The sequence below is a fragment of the Aegilops tauschii genome, chromosome 5 (assembly GCF_002575655.3).
Source record: "Aegilops tauschii subsp. strangulata cultivar AL8/78 chromosome 5, Aet v6.0, whole genome shotgun sequence".
In the NCBI taxonomy this organism is placed as follows: Eukaryota; Viridiplantae; Streptophyta; class Magnoliopsida; order Poales; family Poaceae; genus Aegilops; species Aegilops tauschii.
The window spans coordinates 88,297,899-88,310,832 of NC_053039.3; the positions used below are offsets into that span (position 1 = coordinate 88,297,899).

At 50.7% G+C, this 12,934-nt stretch overlaps 1 protein-coding gene and 1 pseudogene across 1 annotated transcript; both read left to right on the forward strand.

Annotated features, from left to right (window-relative positions):
- Nucleotides 1-3,142: 3,142 nt before the first annotated feature.
- On the forward strand, nucleotides 3,143-3,459 carry LOC109751066 (putative lipid-transfer protein DIR1; annotated as a pseudogene).
- A 7,005-nt stretch (nucleotides 3,460-10,464) lies between these two features.
- LOC120963867 (putative lipid-transfer protein DIR1) lies at nucleotides 10,465-11,078 on the forward strand. The gene has a single exon (XM_040388367.3). It carries the CDS (start codon nucleotides 10,558-10,560, stop codon nucleotides 10,873-10,875), a length of 318 nt encoding a protein of 105 aa, XP_040244301.1. The 5' UTR covers nucleotides 10,465-10,557; the 3' UTR covers nucleotides 10,876-11,078.
- The last annotated feature ends 1,856 nt before the right edge of the window (nucleotides 11,079-12,934 follow it).

Sequence of the window (12,934 nt, forward strand, 5' to 3'; positions counted from 1 at the left end):
GCGATGTAGTCTAGCTCCGCTTGGGTGGTGTCCTGGACGAGCAGCCGCTCGGCATCGGCGTTGACATATCCCTCGTGCAGGGTGTCAAAGAACTGCTGCACCTCGGTGTCCTCCCGCTCGGCCCAGCTCGGGTCAGGGCCATGCGAGTTGCAGTCCAGCATCATGGCGATGATGTCGGTCCGGCGTGAATTGTTGCACAACGGGACAACTCCCGCCGGCAACTTGAACAAGGGCCCCTTGAAGACCTTGCCGGCCTTCGCGGCGGCCCTCGCGACCTTGCCGGTCCGCTCGACCTCGCCGTCATGGCCCACATCGAGCTGGAAGATTCGCTGGCAGAAGTGGGCATGACCCATCACCGTGAAGTTGTGGTCGAGGCCGGGGCGAAGCCGCATGATGTCGGCAGGGTTCGTGAAGAGCCAGGCTGGCTTCCCCTTGTTATGCAGTGGAGCGATCCGGCAGCGGATGAAGTCCGCCCCGATCATCTCCAGGGTGAGCCCGGCCTCGGTGAGCTGAAGGATCCTGGTGGTGGCGACCGTGAGCTTCTCGTCATCAGCATCGACGTCACTCCAATCGCTTCTGCGAACCGACGGCGCCCGGCAAACTTCGCAGAACGCCGGCGGGTCCTTCTCCTCGATCCAGCACCACCGGCCCCGCCATTCTTCCCACCTCTCCTTCATGGCGCCCTCCGGATACGCTCCCTTGGACCTTGAGATCCAGGCGATGCAACCGGAGATGGCGCCCCCTGGTTGGATCCGAGGGGAGAAGTAATGGCGAAAGAGCGCCATGTTGGGGTGCACCCTGGCGAAGCCTTCGCAGAGGTGCGCGAAGAGGGCCATGCACGCCACTGCATTCAGGGTAAAATCCAAGAGGCGGAAGCCAAAGGTGTGCATGATGTCGCTGAAGAAATCGGAGAAGGGAGGACAAAGCCCGCAGGAAAATAGTCGACAAAGAAGGGGTACCGATTTGGGTCAGCCTCGGCGCAGTTGGCGGGGATGACACGCGTGGCTGGATGCCCCGACTTCTCTCCCCCCCCGTCTTCACCCCCCACAGGGGCTTGATGGCTTCCCGAAGCTCGAACACGTCAACTGTCGAGGGGAAGAAGGCGGGGTGCGTCCGCTGCACCGCCAGCGCACTCTCCGGCGTCTCCGCCGCTCCGGCATCCTTGGCCACCCCCTTGCCCTTGACAGATTTCGGCGCCATGGCGGCTGGGGGAGAAGGGCAAGGCAGAGGGCGACGGAAACACAACGGCGTCGAGCAGGGGCAAAGCTTGGGGAAGAAGAGGAAGACGAGCGGAGGCTTTCGAGATTGGGATTGCGCGAAGGGTAAAAGGAACAGTGCGCTCGCGGTTATCCCTTTTTATGGGGAAGCCGCGGGTCGCGCTGCCCATTTACTGTGATGTGACGCATGCATGCGGGAACTGCCCCACGCATGCCGCCCACATCATGCGCACCCCTCCACGCCGTGCCACGCCGCGCGCGGGTCGTGGGAGGCGCAGCGCGCGAAAAGTTTTACCGCGGTAAAAAACCGCCTCGCCTGCCCGCGCACCGTTTTGGGCCTGGCCCAACAACATGTCACGCTTATGTGTGGCCCAGGCCCGGGGGCTCCTATCGGTGTACAAACGAAGGAGCGCATCTTTGTACCCCTTTACTTGTGCACGGGCAGTCGGAGCCGCGCCCACGGCCACACCAAGCAGAGCAGGGGAGGTGAACCAAGGTAAAACCGAAGCCCGAGGCAGCCAGAGCAACGCCAAGACCAAGACTACAAAGAGCAGAGGGACGAAGCAAGTTCCCCCGGCAAGACCCTTGTCGGGGCAGCCTCAGCGGCCCTGGCAAGAACCTTGCCGGGGCGGCTCGCCCACACCAGCGGAGTGATCCACCCTTGAGCCCACGGGTTCCAACCCAGCCCACCACGTTGGAACTAGGGCTAGGGAGGCACCTCCATGGTGGCATGCAGATCTTTGTCAAGACCAAGGAATGTTCAAGATCAGATGAGGATTAAAAGACAACGGTTCTCGGCAAGATCCTTGCCGAGGAGAGCCACAAGACCCCCGGCAAGATCCTTGCCGGGGATGACTATGCGCCACGGCAAGACCCTTGCCAGGCCACCCGGGAAGGCTCTCACCAAGGACGCTAGCAGGGCCACTGCATGGCGACATGCAGCTCCCAGGCCAACTCGTCAAGCACCTGCGTGGCGGCATGCAGATCTTCGTGGAGGCTCCACCACCGCGCCACCTCAGCTGCCTGCGTGACTACATGGCGCCGCACGCATCGCTGGTCAGGGCGCGTGTCGAAGCGAGGAGGAGCAGCGACGGACGGGATGGGCCTCGCCCCCGTCCCCGATAAAGCTAGGGGACACCTCAGCGGCGCATTGAATGTGTCTTGTCCTGTAATACGAGCGATAAGCTCGCAATACTGTACGCCTTTCCACCTCCTGTATGCCACTGCGGCAGCCCCTTTCGCCTATAAAAGGAGGCCCATGGCATACTGGAGAGGGATTCGGCTCTTTCGAACCACACGCTCACCACAGCTAGTTCGAGAGCTCAAGAACTCTTTAAAACACCCACCAAAGCGGGACTAGGGTTTTACGCATCCTCGCGGCCCGAACCTGGGTAAACGACCCTTGTGCTGGCTACTAATCCTGCTCTTCTCGCAACCCTGCGCCCCGGCAACCGTAGTAGGGATTCTTGTGATCCCATAGGTGTCGTTCCACACCGACATCTTGGATCACTAAAAGGAAATGAAGAGTCTTGAGCTTTTGCCAATCTTTGTCCTTAGCATTTTGAGGGGTCTTCATCTCTAGTCCATGCCATGCCAATCATTGAACTTTCTGAAATATATAACTTGAATGGATATTAGTTCAATGAGCTATATGTTGTTATGAATTACCAAAACCACCCGGGAATTAGTTGCACTTACAGTAGTCGTTATCGTTCAACACAGAATTCATGCAGATTTTTTGCATGATAATACGGTAGTGCTTCTACATGTGGGGAGCACTTGGTGTGTCTAATTGCTTGCTTGCTGAACAATACACATTTCATGAACATAGCTGCCTTCCTCTATAAATAGAGCCCAGCACAAATATTCATCTCACAGAACACCAAGGTAAAACTTAGCTAAGAACAAATAAAATACCAGCATCCATGGCTAAGTCCCGGGCATTGGTTGCAGCACTGTTGCTTGTCCTGGTGGTGTCCCTCGCCGCAATAGAGGGTGTTCATGGCATATGTGGCATGTCAAATGATGAATTCAAGCTTTGCCAGCCCGCAGCAGCAGTGGAAAACCCAACAAATAGTCCGTCGGCTGAGTGTTGTGCCACGCTTGGGAAGGACAACCTGTCGTGCATTTGTCGCTACAAAGGCATCACCGGCATATGGCTGAGGATGTACCACATCGACGTAGACCGTGCAATGGTGCTGCCGGCAAGTGCGGCCTCACCATGCCCAGCAACTGCTCTTGATGATCGGGTGCACTATCCATAAGCATCAAACCGTTTGTCGGTCTAGATATGCATCAACATTAATACGGCTAAATAAGTGGAGGAGCAGTTGAAAGGTCTTATTGTTGTTGTGTGATTTGAATTCTCCGCCTATCTCATTAATCTGTGATAAATGGTAGCATGTATGTATACTGGAAGTGTAAGGAGGACAAAAGTTCCTTGCATGTAGTCCCATATATTTGATATATTAATTGGTGAGCTTCTTATTGCCCAAAAGTTGTGTGTTTTCAATGAACAAGTAAAAAGTGATCACAAGGTAATTTAAATATTGTAATCAACTATCAAGGTGACCCATAGACATCCTTATAGTTGATTCTGTTTTCTCTTCAAGTTATTAAGTCTCATAGTAGCCTATTGTTCCAAATATATGCCCTACAAAGACATGAATCCACATTGGTTGAAATATTTCCATTGAAGTGTACTAGATTGTTCCACAACAACATAAGACCGACTGCACAGAAACATATGGTTGGTTATACATGACCATGGTTATTACATTGATCACCAACTTTCCCTCTTCAAATCCATGAAATCCGGCGTCATCTTCGCACCAATAATCTTTGAGAAGAAAAGCAAGTATTAAATCTAAACATTTGAGAGCTTGTACGTGAACAAATTTAAATCTTTATTCACAGTTTACTGGCGTTCCTCGATTGGTACATTGTCATGCCTCTCTATACTTCACCGCCTTATATATTATGTGACCGTCAATATAAGGCTGTGCAAATACCAAGATGTACAATCTGAAAAGACCAATAGATTGCCTCTCATGTCGTCATGTATATGTCCTTACGGATCATGTTCCTATTGTCTTTCATTTACTTACATATTTTTTTCATGTGAATAAGATGTAGATGCTCATTTCCATTCTACAAGAACAGGGCAATATGATCAATTTCCAATGGTGCATGCTGAGCCACTCGAATTTTACTGCTGTAAGGATTTTTTTACACTTATGCTATAACCACAAGGATTTCTCATCATTTTACACTTTGGGTGGCCTAATTCATCCCCATGTAGAAAAATGGGTGTAGCGCCTTTCGGTCGTGTTACCACCAAGTTTGTATGAAGGAAATTATACAACTTTATTTTATCACACATATTCATGAGCAACTATTTCCTACCACATTGTTTCACGTGTTCCTTCAGGGAAACAGTTGGTACATAATTTTGCAGTTGAATATGCATTGACTTGGGACACAACATTTGATTCTTTCATTGATCGTTGTTGTTACACTAGCAAAGTACGAGATTCCCAGAGCTTCTAATACATGGATCGCACATGTGTGGTGTTCTTCTTTCGTGGGAGATTTTCGTTTTCTATGGACTTGCTATCTTGTAGGATACACTTGATTCCTTCATGTTGGGTGCTACACATGCTTCCACAATTCAAATATTCCAATATTTTAGATGGGATAGATGAATACGACATAATAAATATCTGTTGCGAGGTTACATCTTACTAGAATATTAAGTCTTCTTGACTATAACTTGAGAATGCATGCTCTTCCTTGAGCTTCAACTGAACCATTTTGCTAAAATGTTAATAACTCAAGAACAATTAAAATTTAGAGACATAATATGACAAAGTACTGCTAGCCTACTAGGTACCATTCCATCATGAAGGCAACAATATATCGATCAAATTTCTGTTCCTACCCCTTAGTGAGAGAATTATTCGAGCATGTTGCATCATATAACTCAAACATGTTGTCTTCAATCTCCTCATAGATTTCTACAGGAATATGTATGTCAACCAGTGCAAGTATATCTTCAGGTCCTACTGCTGATTTGCAAACCTCCCCTTATGATGGAATTTCGGGTTCGTCCTTCATGGAGTTCCTTCCTGGATCAACCATATGTATATCTATTGGTTTGCATGAACCTCAATAGTTTTTTTTAGAACCTTCAGTGGAGCAATTCCGTTGACTTTGGTTTCATTTTCCATCATTGTAACCATATAAACTTCAGTGCATTTCAGGAGCATGATTGCTAGGTCCTGCAAGTTGGCCCTTTACTCGACTCCCAACCATGCAACGGTTAATCACTTTGCTTGGTTCTATCGGTTCATGAAAAATTCTTGTCCATTGTCCATGCTCATGATAAGGATCTTGTTTACCATATGCTTTATGAAGAGTCTAACATGAAATTTCATTATGTCTGGTATATGTTGCTTGATTTACTTATATTCATGTAATATAAATCTTAATCGCGTTGTTTGAGAATCTTGTCAGTATCTTACCCGCTTGCTGGCGTTTTAGGGTTTAGGGTTTAGGTGGAGTGTAATCCAAATGTGTGGAGGATAAGGACTTGAACTCTTTAATGGTGATATCAGTTTGATATATGGAAATAAATGAGTAGAACACTTCCATTTCAAAATAAGAAGTATACTAAAGGCATCTGGTATATAAATGGAAAATAAACAAAGCAAAAGAAATTGAATCACCAAAGTAGTGGCTACACCCAAGTTCATTGCACCCATGGTGAACAGTAAAATTAAAAAATAGCAAAAGGTTCTAAAACATGGTGGCTTTGATTATGACCAAAATTTGAGGTGCTTGCAAAATTTGGTGGCCATATAACATCAAATGAGCTCAATACACGCAACATAAAAATTCTGCTCAAACAGTGCACAAAACATTTTGTTATTTTTTGTACAGAGTTCTTCGGATGTCATTTGGTCACCAAATTTTACAAGCACCTAAAACATTTCGTCATAATCGAAGCCACAAAATTTCAGAATTTTTCTGCTATTTTTTTTTTGATTTTACTGTTCATCGTGGGTGCAATGAACTTGGGTGCAGCTTGGTTAGAGCATCTCCAGCCGTTCGGCCACCCAGAGGATTGAAATAGCGCCGCCTAGGGGGTGCGCTAGCTGAAAAATCGGCGTGGGGCGATCGGTTTCCCAGCCGCCGTCCCCAGGTCGCCCCCAGGCTCCGTTTTAAAATAAAAATAAAAATATACTCAGCCAAACATGACACAGATTCGGCGAAATTTAGGCATTCCATTGTTTTTTACATATTGAAAACATAATCTAAAACAAATAAAAAAAACTACCACTACTACTGCCGCACCGCGGCCGCCCGCCGCACCATCCACCGCGCCGCCTACAGGCCGAAGGCGCTGTAGACGCCGCCGCCGTCGTCGTCCTCCTCCTTCTTCACGTCGCCGCCGTCCCTGCTGCACCCCTGCCCTGGGTCGCCTTGGCGGACGGGTTTTACTGGCGGCGGTGCCTCGTCGTCGCTCTCCTCGAGGATGATGACGCCACCCTCGTCACGCCACGGCGCCGAGCGGCGATCTCCTCGATAGCGCGGCGCTGGCGCTCCATCTCCAGCCAGACGTAGTCCTTGCGCGCCCACTTGATGGCGGCCTCGTTGGCGGTGCAATGTCCTCGTGCTCGCTCTTCATGGCGACGAGGCCCGGCTCCGTCTTCGTCTTGACGAGGCGGGAGGAAGGACCGGAGGAGACACGGCCGCCCTCGTTGATGACGAGGGCGCCACCGCGGGTGCGCCGCCCGAGCGGCGTCTCCACGAGCTCGGCATTGACGTTGGCGAGCGCCGGCGAATCGGAGAAGCGGGAGAAGGAGGAGGAGGAAGAGGACCTGCCCGCTATGCGCCTCGGCAGCCAAGGGCCGCCACTCTGGTGAGGGACCGAGGCTGGGGCCGCCGGGTACTCGAGCGGCAGCTCGTTGCCGCCCTCGAGGTGCTCGAGGACGAAGTGGAGCGTGCACCCGGGGACGCCCCACCACAGACGGCAGCTGTCGGTGTTGTGGCGCCCCCATCACCGGCACGTTGTTGGTGGAGGCGAGCTGCTCCTCATGGCGGCGTCGGAAGTACGCCGCCCAGTGCGCGTGGTTGCTGGCGGCGTACTCCGGGCGGCCCCGCACCTCCTCCGTCAGGGAGGCCTGAACGCGCTCGATCTCGCCGTGGAAGTGGCCGGCGTCGATCGGCTACGAGGGGACTGGGACGCCTCCAGCGCTGAGCCTCCACCGCCCCGGCACGCGCATGTCAGACGGCGCCGGGTAGTTACCTCATGGAGGAGGTGAGCCTCCCACTCGTGCAGGTGGCGGCGGCCGAAGCCGTTGGCCGCCACTCCGTCGCCGGGGAACCGCACTCCCATCGGCGAGCGTACACGCAGTGGCTGTAGACGGGGAGAGAGGTGGACGAGACGGGGGCGTCGGCGGCGAGAGAGGGGCTGCGGGCGAGTGCGTCCACCGACAAGGGAGGGGCGGCTTTTATAGCGGCTGGGGGCGGCAAACATGTGTATGCGTGGCTGGAGGGGGGCGCGTCGCCGCACTGCGCCGCCTGTGAGGAATCAATGGAAGGCTGACCGGCGGCAGCCTTGGCATTGATTCCCGGCGGGAAAACGAGGCGATGAGGAAGACGAGACGAGACTGGTCGCTGACTCGACGGCCCCACCGAGCATTGGCGCCAAAAACGCTTCCCCGGGCGCCCCCGGCGCACCGGGTTCGGCCTGAGTTCGCCAGCGCCAAATTTAGGATTAACCAGCAAAAATTGGACTTATAAGAGCACGACTGAACCGTTGCGCTCCAGATTGCCGACCTACTTTGACTAAGAGAGAATTTAGTTGACCTTAATAGCTCGGCAACAATTCGTCCTGAATCAGTAGATGTCCCGCAATATGCTTACCAAAGTGAAATTTTTTTAGAAAAAGGAGGATGTACCCCTAGCCTCTGCATCTAAACGATGCATGTAATCATATTATTAGTTATTCACAAAGACCATATAAGGTGATACATCAATAAGCCTGAAGCCAACATCTTGGCAACGCTGTTGCTACTCCTATCCCTTGATGAAGGCGTGCCGAATGTCCGGGTCTAATATCAAACAGATATCGCACCAAAGCCTAACATCTAAGACCGGGTGTCCCATCCAAGCTACAACCTGGATTGGGTCCCACATCGGTCTGGCACACTCCCAGTGAGCACCGCACGCTGCAAGGGTCGTCACCTCCATTTTCCCTCGGTCCATCCTCAGAGCAGAACTGATGCACCGACCTTGCCAGGCCTCTCTGCCATCAACGCCACCATGACGCCGGACAGCTTCCTCCTCGTGCGCGAGTCCATCTCCAATACGCGCCCATCGCCGAACCTCCGCGGCGCATGCCGCCGGGATCCGCCGTCGGCCTTGCAGTAGATGTAACACCGCTCCTCCTGTTGTCCCCTCCAGCCAACACGTGCTCCAAAACAATGCCCCTAGGATGGACAGCGGCATCGAAGGTGCCATCATCATCCGATCCGGTAGACCCAGATCTAGGGTTTCCCCCGGAGCGTCACGAGTGGGGCGCCATGACCTACAACGACGATGCCTCAAGAAGGGAACGACGTCATAGACGCCGCCATCATCCGTCACGACTGTAGTCGGCGCGATTTTCACCGGAAATGACGCCCCCCCCCCCCCCCCCCCCCCGCGCGATCTCGCAGCTGACTAAAACCGGACGGAGCTTCGCCGTGAAGACCAAAGCCGCCGTCGGTACGCCGGCAGGGAGCCTCCAACCGCCCCTCACTGGTCCTCCACGCGCCACCGGTTGCCACGCCAGGGCGGATCTAGACGGGACGCCAGATCCGCGGCTTCTCGCCCATCTCGAGGCATAGACTCCACCGAGGGGAAGAGCACCATGCCGGCCATGGATCTGGCCGCCGCCGCATAGGCAAGGGATACCGCACTACCTGCTGCTCGCGGATCCAACACCGGAGTCGCCCCTGTCGCCTCCGGGTGATCCCGCAGCCCCCGCCGTGTCCGGCCCTCCATGTGCAGGATGAGGCACCGCAGCACCGCCGCCTGAGGACGCCCGCCCGCGCCGAGCCCTCGCGCGAGGAGGAGATGGGGCCCCGCCGCTGCCAGCACCTAACGGGCTTTGCCCGGCGGCGCGGACCGACGGCGGCGAGGGGAGAAGAGGGGCGGGGGGACCTGAGGCGCCGGCGGCTAAGGTTGCCCCCTCGGTCACTCGCGGGGGGAGCGATGCGAGAGGGAGATGCCTATGATGGAATGGAGTCGAATGATGCCTATGCTTACCAAAGTGATAGTCGGCAGATTGGCATGAACAATAGACGCTTTTCATATAGTCTCGAGTGCCGGTCGACGTCCCCGCCAAATTTCCATGCCCTGAAGAATGTTATCATGCTAAGCAAGACCCGGCTGAGCCGCTGAGCTCGACTTCCACACCCGCCGGCCGCCGCAATCAGTCATGCGTTGAGTCTAGCTGTTCCCCTGCACTGGCAGCATTACTGAGTTAAGTCGGCAAAAGCTAACACCCCAAGATCATGCCAATCTCAAGCTACAGTAGGTGCATGCGTCCAGTTCCGGTGTGTAATGCTTCAAGCTAGCGAAAGTCGTACGTTGTGGCCGAACTGTAGTGATTTTTCTCTATACTTATCAAACGACACTAAATGTACTATCATCCTCTTTCATTACCTATGAACACAGACCATGTTTTTAGAAGAAGAAAAATAACTCTGAACACATGGCCCGAGATAAAACACTTGTTAGCAGGTTGGCATGCGATAGCTAGTGAAATCATTCATATAATTCGGCAGTGAAACATAGAACACTTGAGAGTTCAGTGGATGTCTGAATGGATTTGGTCAGTTAAACAATTCAATCTTCAAAATGTTGGCATGAGCCATCTTACTTTTTCCTTGTAAATGGCAAAAAGTTGAATCACTTTCTATCATTGCGGAGAACTAGTCTTTACGGCGTTGCACTATGGAGATTTCGCATGAATATTTCAACAGAAATCAGTAGATTTGCTTCGTTGTATATCTTTTTGTCCCCACTACGGTAGTCATTATCGTTAAACAGGAGGTTCAAGTGCGGATTTATTTTTTGGCATGATAACACGTTAGTGCTTCTACACGTTGGAGCACTTGGTGTTGTTCCTGCTTGATGCAGAATACACGCTTAATGAACACAGGGGAAAATGCCCCTATAAATAGAGCTCCAGACCAAATATTCATCTCACACACCCTCAAGGTAAACCTGCTAAGACCGAAAACTCCAATAGCAATCCAGTAGAAAACTAAATACATCACCAGCATCAATGGCCAAGTCACAGGCATTGGCTGCAACATTGTTGCTTGTCCTGGTGGTGTCCCTCGCCGCAATAGAGAGTGTTCATGGCGTTTGCGGCATGTCGAATGATGAATTCAAGCTTTGTCAGCCTGCAGCGGCAGTGAATAACCCAACAGGCAGTCCATCTGCCGAGTGTTGTGCCGCGCTAGGAAAGGCAAACCTATGGTGCATCTGTCGCTACAAAGGCATGGCCGGCATATGGCTGAAAATGTACCATATTGACGCACGCCGTGCCATGGCACTGCCAGGCAAGTGCGGCCTTACCATGCCAAGCAACTGCCCTTGATGATGTGAAGTACTATCCATAAGCATCTAGGTGTGTGTCAGAGTGTGGGTGTACATATGCATCTACACTTTATGACTAAATAAGTGGAGGAGCACTTAAAAGGCATTGTGCTCGGTCTTATTGTTGTTTTGTGATTTGAATGTGTACTTGTCGCACTAAGCTTTGATTAGCAGTATGCATGTAAGAGGATGTTAAAAGTGCCATATGCGCAGTCCCATAAACTGGTAACCGAATGTGGTATCTTATACTGGTAACCTTGTATGTGTCTTTCGCAATAAAAAAACTTGTATGTGTCAAAAAGGCGTGTGTTTTCTAGTGAACAAGTAAATGTGCAAACTCTTTTTTCATTGGTCAGTGCTATGTAATTTGAATATTTTAATCTCACGCCGGGCATAAAACCCGATGTCCGAAGCCCCAAGCCGAAAAACCAAATCGACCACGTATAACCCGGACCCGAAAAACTAAGCACTACATTGGGTAACAGTTTTGGAAACCCAAATTTAATTCGGGAAATTTGGGTTACAAGCCATGGTACACGAATTGCCTGCATAGCCCAAAATAATTTGGCAGCCAAGTAAAAAATCCCGCATAGAGATGACCCAACACGAAATTCCATTGCTAGCCCCCGCATATGAAACCTAGGTCATGTGACTCGCGTCACCAACTCATGTCCCCTTCCAAGCACCACAGCGCCTGCCCTACCCGCCGTCACAGTCCCACGCTCCCGCCCCACAGGCATTGCACTCTGTCGCAGGTCCACATCCGCACTGTCGTGACGTGCAAGACGGAGGTGGAAGCTGCGTTTGGCAGGCGACGATGCTGGCCATCGTCTATCGACTCGGCGATGCAGCATGACATCGATGATTCAAATAACACAAGAAGGATGCCACCATCATTCTCGAAGCCGCGGCCGATCAAGAGACATGGATTTGGCATGCATTTTTTGGGATGCCTGGATCTTGCAATGACATCAATGTGTTTCATCGGTCACCACTCTTTGCAATGTTAGTCAATGGCAAATTACCACCAGTGGAGTTTCAAGCAAATGGCCGTCCATATAACATGGGCTACTACCTTGCAGATGGGATATATATCCGAAGTGGTCCACTTTTTTGAAGCCAATTTCAAGCCCCCAACGTAATTAAGAAAGAACTTTACTTCCATGATGCTCAAGCGGCTACTAGGAAAGATGTGAAGAGGGCTTTTGGAATTTGAAATCCCAATTTGCTATTGTGCGAGGAACGGCTAGGTTTTGGGATCAAGAGATCCTTTGATACATGATCATGGCTGTCGTGATCATGCACAACATGAACATTGAAAACGAGCATGGGAAATATTTGGTTTACACCTTCTATGAATTAATGGCACAAGTAGTTTGGCCACGTAGAAGGGAAGACTACATCCGTCTCTTTCTTGAAGTGTACAATAACATGATATTTTGATACACACAAAGATCTACAAAGAGATCTCATCGAGGATGGTGGACATGGTATGGGCAGCAAGCCCATTAGTTTCATCTCTATGTTTAACTAGAACATTGATGGCGCGCGTTGCCGCGCCCGTCTATTTTGGCAGTAGATTGGTATGCATTTTCATAACATATGGTGATACAAAACACACAAGCTAAATTTACATAAACCAACTATTATATTTGTAAGTTGTCAAATTGGGAAATTTAATTGATTTGTAGTGAAAGTAATGTGGTAGTAGGAATGAATTGTCGCTTGTTGCCATACTCTTCTATATTGATGAACATACAGTAGATATACATGAGAAGATGTGAATGGAATAGAGTTCACCAAAAGTTGTACGTTGTTTCATGGTTTAGATATGTTCATATAAAGAGAGGAGATAATCTGTCATTCAAAACAATTCTTACATGAACACTTTCAAAATGTGGGAAGGATTTATCTCATACAGAGTAAGGGCCTTATTATTTCTAATAGGTGCAAATTTTCTTATAGGAGAATATGTTCATGCCCTGAAGCTATCTATAGCATAAATATGGAGCCTTGTAGCATCGAGATAGTATAATTTGAACAATACAAATTACAACGGT

Excerpts from the sequence above, each read along its gene's own strand:
- LOC120963867 (XM_040388367.3), top strand. The coding sequence starts at position 10,558 with ATGGCCAAGTCACAGGCATTGGCTGCAACATTGTTGCTTGTCCTGGTG.